Here is a 21,214-nt window from a genome sequence, read left to right on the forward strand (position 1 = left end):
TGTGATACGTGCTTTATCCAAAGAAGGAATCATGAGAAGAAGAAGAAGAAGAAGAAGAAGAGAGAGAGACATAGAGAGAGAGAGAGACAGAGAGATAGAGAACGTTAGAAATGTGTCATGTATTGAATATAATGAAGCAAAACACACACACACACACACACACACATACACACACACACACACACACACACACACAAAAGGTACTGGAGCGAGACTGAACCATGCATGAAACAAAACACGCGCACTCACGCACATTTTCAACAGTAGAGTTGAACAATCTGCCTGACGACATCAAATCTAAACAAGCTTCAGGCAAACGGTCCAGTGCCAAAACCACTGGTACTACTCCTGTGTGGAGCCCGCACCCACCTCCTCCCCGTTGCAGTTATGGTCAATTTTGGTTCTAGCAACGTATAATCAGATCCAGATACGCAGAACGCTGGTAGGCATTCGATCACCTTTTAATCAGGCTGGTCGGATTTAGTTCAGGCACATAAATGTTTTCAACGGCTTCTGCAGAACTAAAGACAGTACACAGAACAGGATAGTGCTGTATTCAATCACAGTCTTACAAAAGTTATTGACTGTGTGAACCAAATGGGTATGCCGTCAATTTAGTTATGCCTTGAAATCAACATGGTCGGATTTAGAAATCAATCACACCAACATTTTAACGACAGAACTGAAAATAGCACACACAGCATTGTATTCAATCCCAGTCACAGTCTTATAAAAGTGACGGGATTAGGCCACTTTACCCAAACTTTTCTTTCTTTCTTTCTTTTCTTTTTTTTTCCCGCGTGCGATAAATGGATTATTCGAGCTGTTAACACTGTATAAATCGTGTTATTTTGGTATTGCTCTTTTATTTAAGAATTTTTAAAAGTTCGCGGTAGAAGTGACGCTGCCGTCGCCTCAGGCACATCTCAACATGTTGCCGTTTTCTCCATAGTTACGCAGACCGACGTTCGCCATAGGCTTACAAAAACTTGGTAGCCTTAAAGGTGCCGTCATTTTATTTTATTTATCTAATTATTTATCTATTATTATTCACTAATGTTCATTCCAGTTAATTTTCATTATCCACTTTAAATTTTTCATATGCAGTAAAAAAATAAAATAAAAAGAGAAGATTAAAAAAAATAAATAAATAAAATAAAAAAGACGGCGGTACTTTTTTCTCTCTTGTGTAAATCAGGATCAGGATCAGGATTTGGGGCGATGTTTTATACAACTTAGCCATTTTTGGCTTTTTATACCCCTTCAGATTTAACTCCTTTATATTGTTGGTCAGATCGTTGACTAGCTCAGCCATTTTTATACATCAAAGTCATATTTCGTTTTTGTCAATAGCTCGTGTTTATCTATGAGGCTCTTAAAAGTATTTATACTTGGTGCACGTTTGATATTGTTTGTTAATTTGTTCCAATAATTTGTTACTCTGTTACTAATTGTAAACTTTCTGAGATTTGTTCTGGGATACTGTTTAAATATTTTGTCTGTACTGTTTCTTATAGTGTCTACCTTTGGAGTACAAAAAAGCATGCTTTGTTTACATCGTCAAACCCATTTAATATTTTGTATGTCTGTGTCAAGTCCCCTCTTACTCTTCTTGTTTTAAGTGATGGTAGTTGTAAGTACTTTAATCTTTTTTTATATGAATAATCTTTTATGCTATAGACCAGCTTTGTTGCTGTTCTTTGAGCCCTTTCTATGGCTTGTGACTGCTTTATTTGCGTTGGGCACCATACAGTATTTCCATATTCTAGGATAGGTCTAACTATTGTTTTATATAACCGTAAGAAAGTAACTTTATATATAAATGTAAATACTCTTTTTTATTATTCCAGTCTTTCTGTTCGCTTTGTTTATACTATTTGTTATATGTTTGTCAAATGTGACACCTAAGTCTTTTTCCTCATCACATTTTGATACTTTTATTTCTTTGTCTCCGATTTTCATTATGTATTCTTTCTCTGGGTTTGATTTCCCAATATGAAGTACTTTACATTTTTTAGCATTAAAATACAGATTCCATGTGTCTGACCATTTTACCTATGTTTCAATATCTTTTTGTAAATCCTGATAGAATTTTGGAAAGTTGTATAATTTTGTGTCATCTGCAAAAATTTTACATGTACTCCTTAGTTCGCAAGGGAGATCATTTATGAACAAAGTAAATAGTACAGGTCCTAATATACTACCTTGTGGTATGCCACTTATAACATCAGCTTTACCGGAGAAGGAACTACCAATCCTAACCCTTTGAGTTCTTTTTGTTAGAAAGTCCCTTATCCACCCAAGTGTGTTTCCTGTTATTCCATAAGATTCCAGTTTCTTTAGTAGTCTTTCATGTGGTACAGAGTCAAATGCTTTTTTGAAGTCTAAGTATAACACATCCCTTATCTATCTCTTTTGTAAAGTCCTCCATCACTTCCAGAAGTTGAGTCACACATGACCTATTTTTGCGGAATCCATGTTGGCACTCAGCATACAATTTATTATCAGTCATGTGCCCAACAATAGCCTCTCTTATGAATGATTCTAATATTTTACATATGATACATGTTAAGCTCACTGGCCTGTAATTCCCTGGGTCTGTACTTGTTCCTTTTTTGAAAATTGGTATAACTGTTGCTGTTTTCCAGTCTATGGGAAATCTTCTCCTCAATTGATTTGTTAAAGTGTATGTATAATGGGACTGCAATCTCTTCACTCAGCTCTTTTAGTATTTTTGAAGGAATGGCATCAGGACCACAAGCCTTGTTTGAATTCAGAGTTTGAAGTTTCTTTTTTTATAGCTTCAACCGAAACATCTACACTATCCAAAATATTACCATTTGACTTTGAAGCTGCACTTAGAGAAGGTAAAGTACTTATATCTTCTTTTGAAAAAACACCAGAAAAAAATGAATTCAAAATATCCGCTTTTCCACTGTCTGTTCCTACTGTGTCTCCATCTTTAGTTATTAATGGACTCACTCCTGTTTTCATTTTAGTTTTTGATTGTACATATCTCCAGAAAGCTTTAGGGTTATCTCTACATTCATGTGACAGTTTCTTCTCGAATTATTTTTTTCATTTTAGTTTTTGATTGTACATATCTCCAGAAAGCTTTAGGGTTATCTCTACATTCATGTGACAGTTTCTTCTCGAATTATTTTTTTCGGCTTCCCCCCCTTTTTTTATTGCATACATTACGTGCCTTTATATATTTTTGATAGTCTCTCCTTTCTTTGGTAAATAGGAACTTTTGGTACAATTTGCGTTACTTTTTTTATTTTATTTTTTATTACAAATTTCAATGTGTTTGCATTCATCCACCTTGGTTTCTGTTTATTATTATTTTTGGTGGTTTGCTGTGGGACATTTTTTTTCTATTGTAGAATGTAGAGTGGTTTTTGTTTCTTTCCAACATTGTTCTACGCTGACTTCATTTAGTTTTTGCCAGTCTATCATCTTTATTTCTTCTCTCATTTGTTTAAAGTTCCCTTTCTTACTTAAAGTTATATGATTGCTTGGGTTCTTCGCATTCCTGGTCATCACCTAAGTACAGTGAGAACATAAGCACTTCATGGTCACTTTTACCTATAGGGGCTGGATGTTCTGTATCTGATATTTTGCCTTCATCATTAACTATAACCAAATCCAGTATATTTGCTTTTTGTCCTTCTCTTTGTCTTGTTGTTTGCTTTACTACTTGAGTCAAGAATGCATCATGTAAACAGTTTATGAATTTCTGTCCTCTTTCGCCAGAACATGTCAAACTGTTTCAATCTTTGCTCACTCAACAGATCAAACATTTTTTCTTCATTTTCAATTGTTGTACTTGGGCTTTTGTATATAGTTCCAATCAGTATCTTCTGTCTATCTTTAGTTGTAAAAGTAACCCACAAGCTTTCTTCAAAGTTATTTTCCATTAGTGTGTGTTCTTTAGCATTTATGGTATCCTTAACATACATTACTATGCCTCTTTTGGGTTTCTCATTAAAAAAAAAGTTCATAGCTTGGAATTGAATATTCTTGTAAGTTTACTTCTTTTTAGTTCTTTGCTATAGATTCTGTTATTAAAATGATATGTGGTTTACTCTCTTCTATCAAAGCAAGTAGTTCATCTTTCTGTTTAGAAGGCCATCTGCGTTTGTATACAAAAGTGAATAAGAAACTTCCTGTACAGTTTTTTCTAACATTAACAAATTTCTTTTTACAACTATGTACATGGTCTTGTACTTTGGGGTTAAGTCAATTTTTCCCTGGTCTCCCTGGCCAGGCCTGGGTTTCCATTGAACATGCACTATCTTCCTACCTGGGATTCCAATATCCTTCTCTCCTTTCTCTATTCTCTGTCGGAGTTCTTCCCTCAATTCTTTGTTCTCTTTTCTTTCTGATGGTGTATAGTCTGGATTGATGTACACCCTTTCTTTCTGGTCAGACACTCCTTGGTTCAGTTTCCGAGCGTTCCTCAGCATCTCCCTCATTCGTACTGACTTTGACCTTAACAAGCTTAGGTTTGGACCCTAAGTTGAAGTTTCCAAGTCTCACTGGTTTCTTGACAGTATCTTCTTTCAGTTCAGGGCGGATCTTCCCCACTACTTTATTTATTTTTGACGTCATATTTCACTCTATCCTCACTATTCCCACCACTACTTTCTGGGATGTTTGTTTAGCTCTTTTTTTTTTCTTTCTCTACCTTCTCTTCCCACAGTTCTGTCACCGTTCTTCTCTACTACCTCCTCTTCCAGAGCCTTTCCGCTACACCCCTCCTCCAGTCTTTCTTGCCTTTCATCTACTTTCTCAGTCTGATCAGTCGGTCGATCTTTGCTTCTATTTCACTTTTCTTTTCACCCTCCCCCGAGTAGCATTCCTGACAGATCCATTCCATCCCTTCTTCTGTATCAGCTTTCTCACTCAGATAGCTGAAATCCCGGTCTGTGAGTGAAGTGCATTCTATGTGAGACCATTGTTTGCAGTCATGATGTTGGATACTCATTTCGTCTTCTTCTCCCACCTCACATTAAAGGCAAATGAAGAATTTTGCTCTCTCCTCCAATGCACTTCGACCTTCTTTTTTTTTCTTCTTTTTTTTTTCATCCTTTTGCGACTTTCTCCTGTCTTTCAGGAACCCCCCCCCCCTCCCCCCCAGTCGATCCTCTTCCTCTGGTACCGGTCTTCCCCCCTCCTCTAGAACCTTTTCCAGACATAATTTGTTATTAAGAAATTATGACTTTTTTCTGGTTAGGATTAGGATTTGATTATAATTGAAACTACTTTTTAAGCTAATTATTTACGGTTTACTTGTACGCACAAAAACTGGAAAAAGAAAATTTACACTAGTGGGTCACGGCCGTTAAGTATGTGTAATTAAACATGCTGTTTCGTTTGTGTGAGAGTCAAATCAAAACAATGCCGCCTTTTTTTTTTCTTCTTTTCTTCTTTTTTTTCAAGGTAGTGGGTACCAACATAGAAGAGGTCGATTTTCTCGGATTTTTTGACAGCGACAATAAATGTCACCGTCAAAAAAACAATTCAAGCACAATATTGCTGTGCTATACACTTTTTGTTTTTACGTCCGTGGGTCAAAACGTTTGTACTACAACAATATTTATCGGAGCACATCGCAAGAACCACTGCTGAGCCGGCCTTAATGGGTGTGCCGGGATGCACTGGTCTGCTCTGTGTTTTTGATATGGTTGAAAAATATCCACACACAAATCTCTCTCTCTCTCTCTCTCTCTCTCTCTCTCTCTCTCTCTCTCTCTTTCTCTCGGCTGTTACGAAGATGTCGTCATACATTAAAGGTTGAAGATAATACAGAATATGTAATTACTAGACGTGAATATAAATATCTACTCAGGAGAAAGAAGAAACAGTATAATAGGTCTATGTTAGATAAACTTATAATGACAGTCAATAATCAAAAAGAATTTTGGGATGCTGTTCGTGGAGCATCGTTTAAAAGAAAACAGCCCAGAAATACCATTTCAGTTGACACGTGCTTTCAGCATTTTCAAGCCTTATTAGAAAAAGATACAAATGGTATTCAGAATGATGAGACGCCTGATGTTGAATTAGAAGGATATGTTAATCGTCCAATTTCTAAAGAAGAAATATTACTTGCTTTTTAGAAAATTAAAAAGTCGAAAAGCGGCAGGTCCTGATGGTATCATTGCCGAATTATTTAAGAACGCAAATGATCAGGTTGTGCACTTTTTCTTTAGAATGTTTAATAGAATTTTTGATCATGATATATATCCAGATAGCTGGGCTGAATCTGTCATTCAACCTATTTTTAAGAAAGGCGATATTAGTGACCCCAATAATTATAGAGGAATTTCTTTGACTAATGTGAGTAGTAAGTTATTCGGAATAATAATTAATAATAGATTACAGCAGTGGGTGGAAGAAAATAATATTACAGGTGAATGTCAAGCAGGGTTTAAGACGGGATACTCAACAATCGACCACATGTACACCTTGCTAGCTCTAGTTCAAAAACAATTTTCATACAATCGTAAATTATATGTAGCATTTATAGATTTTGAAAAGGCTTTTGATTCCATAAATAGAAATCTCCTTTGGCCAGTTCTCTTAAAGAATGGTATAACAGGTAAATTATATAGGTGTATCAAAAGTATGTATGATGTAGTTAAAGCTAGAGTCTGATGTGGTGCCAAACTGACAGATTACATAACATGTACTTCTGGGGTTAAACAAGGTGATGCATGCAGCCAAGTTATTTTTTCTTTATTCATAAACGAATTACCAATAGAAGTAATTAATAATGGTAGGCATGGTGCTATGCTTTCATTTGATGCTTTTGAATTATTTATTCTTTTGTTAGCTGACGATGTCATTTTGATTTCAGAGACAGTTATAGGCCTACAAACACAATTAAATAGTCTACAGCGTGCAACAACATCTCTTCAACTAAAGGTAAATATGTCTAAAAGTAACATCATAGTATTTCGGAAAGGTGGATATTTAAGTGTAAGAGAACGGTGGTTTTATGATGGTGCTACATTGCCTGTTGTTAATGTATATAAATATTTAGGAATTATATTTTCAACACACTTAAGTTTTGGTGCTGCTTGCAAGGAACTTGCAAGTAAAGCAAAAGGTGCTCTGATATGTGTTATGAAAAGATTATATACGTTAAACAATAATTCATTTCATTTATTCATTAAGCTTTTTGACTGCCAAATACAACCAATAGTGCAATATGGATCTGAGTTATGGGGGCTTGATAATTCTGTTTTTCCTTGTGAATCAGTTCATTTAATGGCTTTAAAGAAATTTTTAAGAGTCGATATGCGAACGCCAAACGACCTTGTTTATGGTGAAACAAATCGTTATCCAATATATATAAACTCTATTGTGAACTGTATTCGCTACTGGCTTAAAATTGTACGAATGGAAGATAACAGAATACCGTTTAAGGCTTATAAAATGTTGTATGATTTAGATAATAAGGGATAATAAGGTTCGTCTTTGTTTGAATATGGATTTGGCTTTGTGTGGATGGAACAGGGCGTTGGTTGTGTTAATGGTTTTGTATCTGTTTTTCGCCAAAGGCTGATCGATTGTAGATGGCAAACGTGGTATAATCACATTCACACTAGCAATAGATTTGATATGTATAGAACGTTCTGCAGTGTACATGATTTAAAACATTATTTGCTGCTAGATATAGATAGACACTTGAAATTTATTACAACGAAGTTTAGATTAGGAATATCTGAATTGACAACGCATCGCTCAAGGTACAAATCGTTTAGTGAAAATGAGTTAGTCTGCCCATTGTGTAATGAATCCCAAGAAAATGAGGTACATTTTGTCCTTTGTTGCCCGGCACTAACAAATATTCATGAATTGTTTATAAAACCAAAATATTACAAAACACCCCTCTCTGTTTAGATTAAGTCTACTTATGTCGTCAAGCAATAGTAAGGAAGTTCGTGATTTTTCTTTGTTTTTGTACAAGGCTTTCAAACATAGAGAAATTGCTGTTTCGTGAAACGAATATGATTATATGTTTTGTTATCCGTATTTATACTTGTTTGCACAATGTTCATGTGAATTGTATAAGGCTTTCAAACATAGAGAAATTGCTGTTTCGTGAAATGAATATGATTATATGTTTTGTTATCCGTATTTATACTTGTTTGCACAATGTTCATGTGAACCCCTTCACGTGGGGCTGAGGCCTATATGTGAATAAACCATTCCGTTCCGGTCCGTTCCGTTCTCTCTCTCTCTCTCTCTCTCTCTCTCTCTCTCTCTCTCTCTCTCTCTCTTTAGTACCTTCCTTCTCTCTCACTCTCTCTTTAACAGCTTCCTGCACATAATACAGACTGAAAACGTATAATAAACGTGCAATGGTAGGAAATACAAAAGTACTGATCCGGAGACTGAACTAACTGATCTGGATTAGAATTTTCAGTTAGTTCAGTTACAGCTTCCTGCTCAGAACAGAGACCGAAAGTACATATTCATAAAAAAAAAGTATGATCCTGAGGGAAAGACAGATAGATGTAGCCAGGTTGGCTACTATCTTCGTTGGACCAGCTTAGCAGACGACTTTTGTGACTCGCCGAAGGTTACTGAGGAAATTGGTAAATCGGTCACAAGTTATCTCCCTTTACAGGCAGCCGTATGATTTTTTCATCAATTTGTTACATTATAAACACTTTCTTATAGATGAGATTATAGTTTTTATGTTATTGGACTTCTCAAAGATCATACTTCTCAACTGTAATGATATCATTTGGCCAGAAAGCCTATCATTCTTTTAAATTAATATTTATGTGAATGAATTTTGGCGCGATCTTCGAAATCCACTCAGTTGAAACATACAAAATACCTTCGTTTTCTATAAATCAATATAGTTGCCGTGGAATTTAGATTGTGTATTAAACTGTAAATGATTAAGCTTTCTTCTCGTGTATCGCTTTCCGTGTACACCTAAGTTATTGGCATGCGATGGTACGAAATGTCTGACAGCCCCACAAAACTATCTCTTCTTCAAGCCACTGGAATTCGTCAATGCCGATTTGAGCAAAATATGTTTTTACAATACCTAGACATTTTTGTAGCGTGTTTTGCAGATGTTCGCATTTCTGTTATTAATCTGATTCATATTATAAATGTATATTTGGGTTGTAATTGGTTTAAACGAAGTATTTCATTGCCGATCACTAGTGTCAAAAGCACCGCCAAGCAGCGCCGACACGGGAGCTGTCCGTTGAGTTTTCTCTTGAATTTTGACATAACAAATCTTTACTCTAGGAGCAGATTCTATAGCTGATTTTTATAAAGTTGGGAATTCAAGATTTTCAGTTACTTAATTGTTACAATTATCTTACATATCGCGACGTATTAATTATTGTAATGTAGCCTACAGAAGTGATACATGAACTCGTTAAAAGCTCGTTCATTCAATGACTCTTTTTGTTTACAGTTTTTAATTACATTATTTTGTAGAAAATGGTTTAGCTTAAGAAAATGCTCGTCTCTTGCAGTTTTGTGTGAAATATAATATGTCTATGTTAGTTCCCCGAGCCGAAAGTTAGACGCCGCTAAATTTGGTCAAACAAACACAAGTTTGGCCCCTCAAAACTCGCGGAGGGCCGGTTTCGTGAGTCGCTTCGCGGCGCTGGCTTTGCGGTTCACCTTCTACCTGTCTTCACCTTCACAAACACCACCTTACCACCCTATCACAGAGAGACAGAGACAGAGAGAGATTTGTGTGTGAATACTTTATGTACCATATTAGACATCACAGAGCAGACCTATGCATCCAGACCAATAAACTATAGAAAGAAAAAAAAAGCCTACCGCCATCCACACAATTAACTCGAAATTAAAAGGAAGGAAGGAAACGCATGAGAACCATTGCAGTATCAGGTCTACCATTCTTTGGTAAAATACTGAAAATCACGGTTACAACGACTTTTGGTCACATCGACATGACCCCCCCCCCCGCCCCCCCGCCACTCCCCGAAAAAAACGTATCTGAATCAGATCCTCAACGAAGCAAACCATTCGTGTTCCCGAAATACGTCTTAATCCGGAAGTCAGTCTGGGTGTAAAGATTTTACCCACTATGTTTAATCAAAATTTGGTATTAACAGGCAAACTATTTCCAGAGAAAATGAATAAGTTGAAGTTTATTTACCACACACACAGACTGACACGCACAACCGAAACACCGGTTATTACACAGACTGCAATTTGTTTGCACAAGTGACTAAAAAAAAAAAAAAAAAAAAAAAAAAACTCAAACAAGTGTTCATTATTATCATTATTAATATTATCATTAAGATCAACAGTAGCATACAATCAAAACAGACTTTCCACTGTGCAGTTACTTGTGACAACAGTAGGGGCTTAGCGTTCTCTCTCCTGCCTGTGTAGAATTTGGTATAAAAAATAAAACAAAATTTAAAAAGCCAGCTTTTTGGTGCTGACCAACGGCACACAGTTACATATACACACACACACTTACACACTGACGCGCGCACACACACACGGCACAGTTGCACACACACAGTTACACACACACACGGCGCGCGCACACAAACACACAAAGGCATCACTTCAGTATGCCCTACACACACACACACACACACACACACACACACACACACACACACACACACGCACACATAGCATGACAATTTAAACAGACGGAAAAAAAGTTGGTGGGTGTGACGAGGCACTGAGTGTGAGTGTGTGTGTGTGTATGTGTATGTGTGTCTGTGTCTGTGTATGTGTCTGTGTCAGTGTGTCTGTGTGTGTATCTGTGTGTGTACGTGTGGCACAGTGTGTGTGTGTGTGTGTCCGTGTGTGTGTGTGCGTATGGCACAGCGCACACACACACACACACACACACACACACACACACACACACACCTGTGCCACACGCACACACACACTGAGACACTGGCAGAGACTGGGAGAGAGAGAGTCACACACACACACACACACACACACACACACACACTCGGTCTGTTGCAGTTCTTTTTTTAAGCGAGCTTTGTCTAAACATTGCTTGCAATGTTAGTCGCATCTGGATGATGTACGCATGGATTTGAATGTGCTAATTCAATCACAAAATGTAAAATGAAATCATTTGATATCATCATATCATATCAATATTAAGCCGTGTGGGCCTGATAAGGCCTTTTGCCCATTTGAAGTAGGGAAGAAAAGGAGAATCCCCACATATGATCATTTTACAACATTGAGTGCGCATTGCTTGTCAGTTCATAAATCACAAAATAGCTAGATGAGTTTTGTATTTAAAATCATGTAAGTGTCTGTTAAGATAATCTTTAAAAGTATTCACTGTTCCTGCGGAAACAACATCTTGTGGGAAATTGTTCCAAACATTTTCACTCTGTTAGTAATAATAATAATAATAAAAATTTATTTTAAAAAAGTGCAAATCTGAGTTTTAGCTGAAACAGTTTGTAGGAATAGCCTCTTGTAACAGCTGGTGTTCTCATTCATTGTAAACAAAGAATGTATAGTTCTACTGTCATATAATCCATGAGTCATTTTATACATCTCTATCAAGTCACCAAGCAGTCTTCTATACTCTAAACTAGGTAACTGAAGTGTTTGCAACCTATTTTCATAGACTATATCAGCAAAGCCAACAATTCTTTTAGTAAATCTTCATTGAATATTTTCAATACTGTCTATATGTTTCACTAAGTCCATACTCCAAGACCAGCCTGACTAATGACTTAAATAATGGCACCATAATGTTCTTACTTTTACACTGTACATTCCCAACTAACATTCCAGTCAAGCTACTGGCCTTTTTATGGATTCATTAATATGAACATCAACAGAGAGATTAGAGTCAGCAATGACCCCAAGATCTCTCTGCAGCTCGTTACCATTATCATAACTTCATACATTCTTTGCTACATGTAAAACTTTACATTTATTGCTGTTACATTTGATTTGCCATTTATCAGTCCAGAGTATCAACTTATCAATACTAACCTATAACTTCAGTCTACCAACATCAGAATCTACTTCCTCATAGATCTTTGCATCATCTGCAAAGATTTTCACAAAACAGTCTAGTATATCAGGCATGTCATTTATGATACAGAAAGAGTGTGGGCCACAAGACACGTTCCAGTTTTTCTTACTCTGCATTGACCTCTGTTGATCACTCTCAATTGTGCCTTGGCTTTCCATGTCCCCCCCCCCCCCTCCGCTCCCTCATCCCACCCCCACTCCTACGCTCCCTATCCAATCTCTAACACACACACACACACACACACACGTTGCCAAAATTTTGTCCAGCAACTCTCCCTCTCAGCATTTTAAACGTCACATATACTGTCATGTCATACTGACGTTAGTGTCAGCATGTTGGCAACAGTTGCTGGTGCAAGACTGCAACTCCCCTCCCCCTTATGAGCTTGTGCTGTATTTATTTTATGCTGTTAATGTCAGTGAATCTGTTTCTTTTGAATGGTTTAACTGTGTTTTTGGTGGCAGTATGTGCAGGGAGTGTGTGTGTGTGTAGGGAGGGGGGTGGGTGAGGTGCATGTATGTGTCAGAAGAGCTCTGTGCGTATAAGTACATACATGCCTGTGTATGTTGGTGTATGAGTGTGCCTGTGTGTGTGGGGGGGTGGGGGGTGGGGGGGGGGGGGGGGGGCTGTATGTCAATGTTGTGGGTATTGTGGGAGAAAAATATAAGTGTGTGTGCATGTGCATGCGTGTCTGTGTGTGTGTGTGTGCATGTGCGTGCGTGTCTGTGTGTGCGTGAATGTCTGTGTGGGTCTGCAGATGGGGATAGTAATGTAGATGTGTGTGTGTGTGAGTGAGTGTGTGTGTGTGTGTGTGTGTGTGTGTGTGTGTGTGCGAGAGTTTATGTGTCAGGCCTCATGTACTTTAAATTTAATGTGTAGTGTTGGGCCTGTGAACATTTCTTTGTGCATTCATATCAGTGAGACTGCATATTTGTTGTATATCTGTTGTGTGTGTGCATGCGTGAAGTGTGTATGTGTGTGTGTGTGTGTGTGTGTGTGTGTGTGTGTGTTGGGGTGTGCGTATGTGTTTATTTACCCTTATTCTTATATTTATTTGTTTATTTATTTGATGAATATTGTGTACAATTTTAAAAAAAATTTAAACAATATGTTCCAGTTTTTCTTACTCCACATAGACCTCTGTCTATCACTGTCACGGATCAGCCCAACCTTTCGTTGCTGCGGAAGTATAGGCGGAAGTGCGAGCGATTTAGTATGGCTCAGTGGCCGGTGAAAGTGGTGTTAGTTCCGATGGTTGGGAGTTCGAATCCCAGTTTCTCTAGATCATGTTTTCTGACATGTTCTTGGTTTGGTAAAAGCGTGTGTATGCACACTCGTTTTACCTGTGTAAGAGTTGTGCAGCACGTGCACACACCGCTCTGTAGGAGCGAGAGGGCTCTTGTCACATTGGCATGACTGCAACTGCAGTGCAGTGCGTGCAATGTATGTTTTGGCCGGTTAGCGTGCCAAGTGCAGAACTCGCGCTCACCTGCCGTTTACCTGGCTGCAGCTGACTGTGATTAGGTGTGACTTGACTCTGAGACGTCAGAGAGCGCGGACCTTGTGGCAGAGGCCCGGAAGGCTGATGGAGAGGAATTCTTGGCCAGCCAGAACCTCTGCCTGATTTTTAGCAAGCCGGTGAGCAGAGGCTGCAGTGCCCGGCTGAAGGTCCCACCCAAGTCACCACCTTCACCCATCACAAGCTGTCGTGAGGTAACCTTGTATCAGGCGGTAACTGTTTCGAGTGTCTTTAGTGGTCTTTTCCACTTTTGGGAGGTCTGTGGGTTGGACAGTGGCTGGGGTCACTTTATGAAACTGTTACGATTACCTGATGTTACAGACTGTCGTGTAACGGTCCAGTGTTATAATTATCATTCCGTGTGTTACGGGTTTGAGTTTATATTAATACACTTGAGGAAGTGTGAGGGAATAGTATAATCTCCGTAATTTGTTCGACAGAGTGTACGTTGGATATGTAAAGCTTACAAGCTGATGTTAGTATCGGGAATGTGAGGGAGACGTTGGGGGAAATACTGTTTCGATAGGTCCTTAAACCTGCGTAAGTGGCCGCTGTTAGCAGCGTGTCAGAAGATAGTGTATTCCGTGTAAGCTATTGTGGCAATAATAGGTTACTGAGTTCTCTCCCTGTATGGACCGAGCACTGGAAGAGTTTGTGTATTGATTTGTTCACTTTAATTGCTCTGCTTGTGATCCGAATGGCTTTGGCAGCCATGTGCTGACGCTATCATAATTTTTCCTTTTTGAATGTTCTGTTCCAACATGTCTGCTTGTGCAAGGGAGGTTACCTTGATTGGGCCTTCGATTCTGGCAGCGTAGCGCTGTGGGAGCGTGCTTCAGGATGCGCGGCACAAGGTTTGGGGTTCGAGTCTTGGGTTGACCTGTGCCACCGTATAAGTAGGGCGACGGCCGGTACCCTGGCAGGTTCCGGACCCCTCACTTCCAGGCATGCATGTTGTCGTGCGATTGGTGTATGACAGTGGTTGTTCATTATTTTGCCTTAGAGTGCTTGTTGGATGAATGAGAGCACAACCTGTGGCTTCTTAGGTCGCCCAACGCGCATAGGGTTATGCGGTTATGGACTGGTGCTGACAGGGGGTTATCCCCGTCCCCAGCTTGCTTGTTTGTCAAGTAGCGGCAAATCGACTGCTCTGCTGTCCCAGCTCCGAGGTCGCCCCTCGGGGTCTTCCACCTGAGGAGCCGAGCGCTGACACAAAACCCTGGGGTCGCACCCTGGGGATCCAGATCGTCCCTCGGCGTCGACCTTCGACCGCAGCCTGCCCTGCTTGCCGCGACCTCCCGGACTCATCTGGTGGGGTGCTCTGTGGGTGAGCTGGACGTCGAGGGAGAGATTGTAGTCAGCGTTCGACTCTCAGCCTGGAGCAGGGATTTTTCAGTCCGTCAACGAGTGACAGATGAGTTAAATGAACGTTGCCGCTTGTGCAGTGAATGTGCGAGTGTGTGTTTGGTTCGTTTTTCTTTCGTTTCTTGATTTTGTCCCGGTGGGGGTTAAAGGTGGGTTAAGGAGGGGTGGTTTGGAGTTAGGTGGGGACGAGGGTTTGGGTTTGGGGATAGCTTAGGAAGTAGGTCCTGTACCCATGTGTGTGATTGTGTGAATAAAAGTTGTAAAATCGTACACGGATTTCTGCGTCCTTCTTGGGAGTGTGTGTTGCGCGGTGTCGACCCTAAAAGTCCACGTCTCCTGACTTTTGGGCTTGCCCAGATTTCTGGAGTGTGTGACAGTTTGGGGGCTCGTCCGGGATTGACACCTGCGAACTCGCACACTCTTGGGTGGGACCCCGGAATTCGTGGGCGTGCACGTTTGTCAGTTTCTTTAGTTTATTCTGTTTGAATTTTTTGTTGCCTTTAACGTGGGAGGTTGGCGGGATTGAGGAGTCGCAAGGGAGGTTGTGACCCCTCCTTGCGTGCTTGGTAGTGTGGGGTTCAGGTCTGGGGTTACTGGGCGAAGTCCCTGGCGCTCTGTTCTGGTGGGCAGGGCTGCGCGAGGCGCGACCTCTTCACTGCTTAGCAGCCAGTCCTTAGCCACTCCTAGGCTTTAGATCGTTGAATGCTGTGTTTCCTCGCAGCATAATTTTGCTTAGTTTGACACTCCCTGGCACTTATTTTTGCCAGGACAGGGGAGTGTGTATACCAACTTATTCTTACGCTCCAACGTTCTTCTGTGTCACGGGTTGTGTAGGGAGAGTTCAGTGCCAAGATCAAGATTGGTTGTTGTTGGGTTTTTTTTCCTTAAAGTTGGTGGTCGGAGGGTACTGAGTAGTTTTGAGATATGGATGAGCTACTGACGCACAGTACCATGCCAAGTGTTATACCAGTCCGCACGTGTGGACCTTTGACTAGAAGTCAGGCTGCTCTAGCTATTGGGGCAACTAGTGTGGTCACGACAACCATGACGGATGTTTCGACCTGTAGGTCAGACACGCATGTCTCCACCAGTGATGTGGGTAGTGTAACACCGGTGCGACAAGGTGGTATCCTTGGCGCGTGTACTCCTCCTTTGACACCAGCTTGTATATCACTGGATACTCAGCCGACTCAGCAGGCTATTTCCGCTGGGGTCTCTTTGTCAAGTCTGAGGTTGGCCCCAGTATCAGTCTTGCAGGCCATATACCCGCCTCTGCCGCGGCTGGGACATACCCCAGGTCACGGACCGGTGACTTTTAGGTCTGAGACAGGAAGGACAGCTCCGACCTTCGGAATACCGCCCGTGCAGGGAAGCTCATTCCCTGTAGCAGGGTTGCCTCCTGAGCGGGCAACCGTGCTGCCGCACACGCGGGCATCGACTTTCAGGTCGCCGGCTACCCCTGTCTGGTCCAGCGTAGGTCTCAATGATCTTTCATTCATCGAACCTCCTCCGGTAAGAGCTCGTTCAGGCTCTGGTGGCTCCGAGGTTGCCCAGGTAATTATGTACCTGGAGAACAGCCGGAAAGGGGAAAGAACAGAGAGAAAAAGTAGAGCGTGAGGAGAAAGAGCGCAGGCAAGAGGAAAGAACAGAGAGAAAAAGTAGAGCGTGAGGAGAAAGAGCGCAGGCAAGAGGAAAGAGAACAGAGAAAGAGGATAGAGACAGAAGGGACCAACAGTTTGCAGACTTGATGGCAAGGGTGGCTCTGTTATCACAGGGTGCACGGTCTGCACAAGTCCCTGCAGCTGTTCTCCCTCCTGCTGCTAAGTTGCCTATCTTCCGTGAAGGGGAGGACGTGGATGCCTTTATAGAGCACTTTGAGTCAGTTGCTCGGGATTATGGTTTAGAAGACAGTGCCAAGAAGGTGCACATGTCTGCATCTCTGTCTGGGAAGGCCAGGGAGGCGTATAATACGCTTCCACCAGAAGGTACTTATGCGGACTTGTGTAGAGCATTGCGGGCACAGTACCGGCTTACACCGGAGGCATACCGCCGCAAGTTCCGTGATATAAGGAAGCGACCCGACGAGACTTGGGCACAGTGCTCGGTCAGGCTTGATAAAGCTCTGACGAATTGGGAGCAGTTGTCTTCCATCCCTCTGCGAGAGTTTATCCTCCTAGAGCAGGTGTACTCTTTTATGCCACAGGACATTGCTGTGCAAGTCCGAGACAGTCACCCAGATGATCTCATGGCGGCGGCTCGTAGAGCTGATGGTTATGAGGAAGCTAGGAGAGATGCGAGGGAGGGTACTGGCTTGCGGAGCGTGGGTCAGGGTAGACATCCTCGGATGCCGGATCGGGGTACTCTGCCCCATCGTTCTGGCGAGAAGTCACCATCCAGCGCACAGCCTCACCCTCCAGTTAGCTGTTGGAACTGTGGAATGCGAGGACACCTCCGACGTGATTGCCCGGCCTTGACCTCTGCACAGCCAGGTCGTTACCAGAAAGGTAATTTAGTCCAGGTCGTGGACCATGCTGATTGCTTTCAGAGTGTGACAGGCGAACGGGAGGACTACCTGGCCATATTCCTCAGCATCGTCGAGGGCAAGGTCAGAGATACCATCCGGGACACTGGGGCTACCTGTGTCTTTGTAGATGAATCACTCGTTTCTCCTTCCGCCAAGAGAGGGAAGTCTTGTTGGGTGACGGGGGTCCAGGGCTGTTTTCAGGCCGAGAGACCCTGTGTCCAGATCTGTGTGGATACTCCCTATTTTGAGGGGGTTGTTTGGGCTGTGGCATTAGAAAGGCCACCGTGCTCGCTCCTTATCGGCAATACAATCACCTTTGTTGATGGGCGTAAGGAGCGAGTGTCTACCCAGTTACCCCCAGGGGTGACTGCTGGCGTGGTGACCCGCTCAGCCTCGCAGCCTCGGAGGGCCCTGGAACCAGTGCGGACTCCTGTCAGTCCATCTGATTCCGCGCTGAAGGTAGATCGTCAGACTGTTCAGAGCCTTCAGCGCAAAGATCCGTCCCTGGCGAAGGTACAGGAACTTGCTCGTACTGGCTCTGAGTCCCCACGGGATGGAACCCAGTACGTCTTCAAGCAAGGTACTCTCTTCCGAGTCTTCGCCAAGCAAGGACGCAGCTTCAAACAGCTGGTGGTTCCCTCTGAACTCCGTCCCACTGTCCTTGCCTTAGGGCATGATTCCTCAATGGCAGGTCATCTAGGGGTCAGGCGGACGCAGGAGCGTATCTGGCAGGATTTCTACTGGCCGGGCTGTTCTTCAGATATCCGTCAGTACTGTCGCTCCTGCGAGGTATGTCAGCGTACCACGCCGAAAGGCCAGAACGTTAGGGTTCCTTTGGGGACGGTTCCCATTGTGGGGGAACCGTTCTCCAAAGTGGCCGTGGACCTTGTCGGTCCCATACACCCCTCGTCTGCCCGCGGTCACCATTACATTTTGGTAATGGTTGACTATGCGACTCGATATCCCGAGGCAGTTCCGCTCAGGAGCATAGATACTCCTACTGTTGCGGAAGCATTGTGGCAGATGTGGACTCGTGTGGGGGTTCCTGATCAGGTCCTTAGTGACCAGGGAACGCAGTTCATGGGGAACGTCATGAGAGAAGTTCACCAGCTCTTGGGCATCAAGGGTCTGTTTACCAGCCCCTATCATGCACAAGCTAATGGCCTTGTAGAGCGTTTCAATGCCACGTTGAAAAAGATGCTCCAACGGCTCTGCGTCAAACGGCCAAGGGACTGGGACAGGCTTGTCCCAGCTGTGCTCTTCGCTTATCGTGAGGTTCCACAGGAGTCTATGAAGTTCTCTCCCTTTGAGCTTCTCTATGGACGGACGGTAAAAGGGCCCATGTCCATTCTCAGACGGGTATGGACTCAGGAAGACTTTCAAGGTGACGACCCGGCCCGTACTGAATCCGAGTACGTGGTAGATCTTCGGAACCGAGTCAAAGAGGTTTGTGAGATCGCCCAGGAAAATCTCAGGCAGGCCTCACGTCGGTACGCCTGATGTTTCAATCGTCGTTCCAAGGAACGTTGGTTCGACCAGGGAGATGAGGTCTTGCTCCTTCTTCTCGTCCGACACAACAAACTTCAGGTGTCGTGGCAAGGACCCTTTAAAGTCCTCGAAAGAGTGGGAGACTGGGACTACAGGATTTCAGTGCGTGGGAAGTCAAAGCTATACCACGCCAACCTGTTGAAGAAGTTCCTTCGGCGGGAGCGGGCTGCGGCCGCCTACTGCCCTACTGTCATCGAGGATAAGTCGGAGGCTACGGAATTGGGGGGTGGTTCTTCTGCGATCCCCTGTGTCCCTCTGACCGCCGAGGAGTCGTTCAAAGATGTTGTGTTGGGGGCAGACTTGGCTGTTCGGCGTGCTCAGCTGCAGGAGCTGACTGCTGAGGCATCCTATGTCCATACGGACTTACCTCTCCGGTCTAGGGTGGGTGAGTGTGAACTCATTCTGGATACGGATGAACCCGTTTGGGTTCGGCAGTACCCGTTACCTCACTCTCAGACACAGGTCATCGCCAAGGAGGTCGAGGCGATGCTGAGTATGGGGGTTATAGAGAAGGCGAGCTCTCCCTATTCTGCTCCCATTGTCCTCGTAAGGAAGAAGGACGGCAAGGTGCGGTTTTGTGTGGACTACCGCCAGCTCAATAAGCATCTCAGGTTTGATGCTGAGCCCTTGCCCAACATTGATGAGATTTTTGCCAGGCTTGGGAAAGCAAAAGTTTTCTCTAAGCTTGATCTCACAAAGGGATACTGGCAGATCCCCGTGAAGACGTCTGATCGCCCTAAGACAGCCTTCACCACCCCGGATGGACAGTTTCAGTGGGTGACCATGCCCTTCGGTCTGAAGACCGCGGGGGCGATCTTTTCCCGTACGATGAGGGAGGTTCTGGCTCCGTTGAAACTGCCAGAAATTCAAAATTTCATGGACGACCTTCTCATCGCGTCTGAATGTTGGCGAGGCCATATCAAGGTGCTGCGGGCGTTGTTCCGTCATCTCAAGGAGGTCCACCTTGCTGCTAAGCCCTCCAAGTGTGAACTGGGATTCTCAGAGATTCAGTTTCTGGGACACACTGTCTCAGAAGGTCATCTAGGGTTGCAGCAGGAGAAAGTAGACAGGATTCGGAATGCCCCAGTTCCAACTACCAAGAAGGAACTCCGTAGTTTTTTGGGTCTTGCCGGTTATTACCGGAAGTTCGTTCCCAGATATGCGGAGGTGGCCTTGCCCTTGACGGAAAAAACTCGCGGGAAAGAGCCAACCAAAGTCTCATGGTCTCCAGAGTGTCAAAAGGCGTTTGACTCTTTGAAGGATGCGTTGGTCAGCGCACCCATTCTGCAACTTCCTGACCAGTCTAAGCCTTTCGTTCTGAGGACGGATGCGTCCGGTACTGGTTTGGGAGCTGTGCTTCTGCAGGAGCATGAAGGGATGCTCCGACCAGTGGCTTATGCCAGCAAGAAACTGGTGGGTGCAGAATTCCGGTACCATGCCATAGAGCTAGAGTGCCTTGCGGTGGTGTGGTCAGTGAGAAAGTTCTATCCATACTTGCATGGACGTACTTTTCAGCTCCAGTGTGACCACAATCCATTGCAGTATTTGCATCGGATCCGTCCAGTTAGCAGGAGACTGATGGGCTGGGCAATGGAGCTGCAGTCACACTCATGTCTTTCAGTCAGTGAAGGGTATAGACAACCATGGAGCTGACTATTTGAGCCGGCAGTCATAGAGCACTTGCCTATATCTGTGCAGCTTACGTGGTGGTTGTACTTGCCTCTTGAGCTCATAGCTTAAGGGCTTTGAAAGGGGGTTGTGTCACAGATCAGCCCAACCTTTCGTTGCTGCGGAAGTATAGGCGGAAGTGCGAGCGATTTAGTATGGCTCAGTGGCCGGTGAAAGTGGTGTTAGTTCCGATGGTTGGGAGTTCGAATCCCAGTTTCTCTAGGTCATGTTTTCTGACATGTTCTTGGTTTGGTAAAAGCGTGTGTATGCACACTCGTTTTACCTGTGTAAGAGTTGTGCAGCACGTGCACACACCGCTCTGTAGGAGCGAGAGGGCTCTTGTCACATTGGCATGACTGCAACTGCAGTACAGTGCGTGCAATGTATGTTTTGGCCGGTTAGCGTGCCAAGTGCAGAACTCGCGCTCACCTGCCGTTTACCTGGCTGCAGCTGACTGTGATTAGGTGTGACTTGACTCTGAGACGTCAGAGAGCGCGGACCTTGTGGCAGAGGCCCGGAAGGCTGATGGAGA

The 21,214-nt window shown here is 43.2% G+C and overlaps 1 protein-coding gene across 1 annotated transcript; it reads left to right on the forward strand.

Annotated features, from left to right (window-relative positions):
• The first annotated feature begins 16,546 nt into the window (after positions 1-16,546).
• LOC143274616 (uncharacterized) lies at positions 16,547-20,667 on the forward strand. Its single transcript, XM_076578485.1, has 2 exons — positions 16,547-18,912; positions 18,979-20,667. Exons 1-2 carry the CDS (start codon positions 16,690-16,692, stop codon positions 20,665-20,667), a joined length of 3,912 nt encoding a protein of 1,303 aa, XP_076434600.1. The 5' UTR covers positions 16,547-16,689.
• The last annotated feature ends 547 nt before the right edge of the window (positions 20,668-21,214 follow it).

The sequence above is a fragment of the Babylonia areolata genome, chromosome 29 (genome assembly GCF_041734735.1).
Source record: "Babylonia areolata isolate BAREFJ2019XMU chromosome 29, ASM4173473v1, whole genome shotgun sequence".
NCBI lineage: Eukaryota > Metazoa > Mollusca > Gastropoda > Neogastropoda > Buccinidae > Babylonia > Babylonia areolata.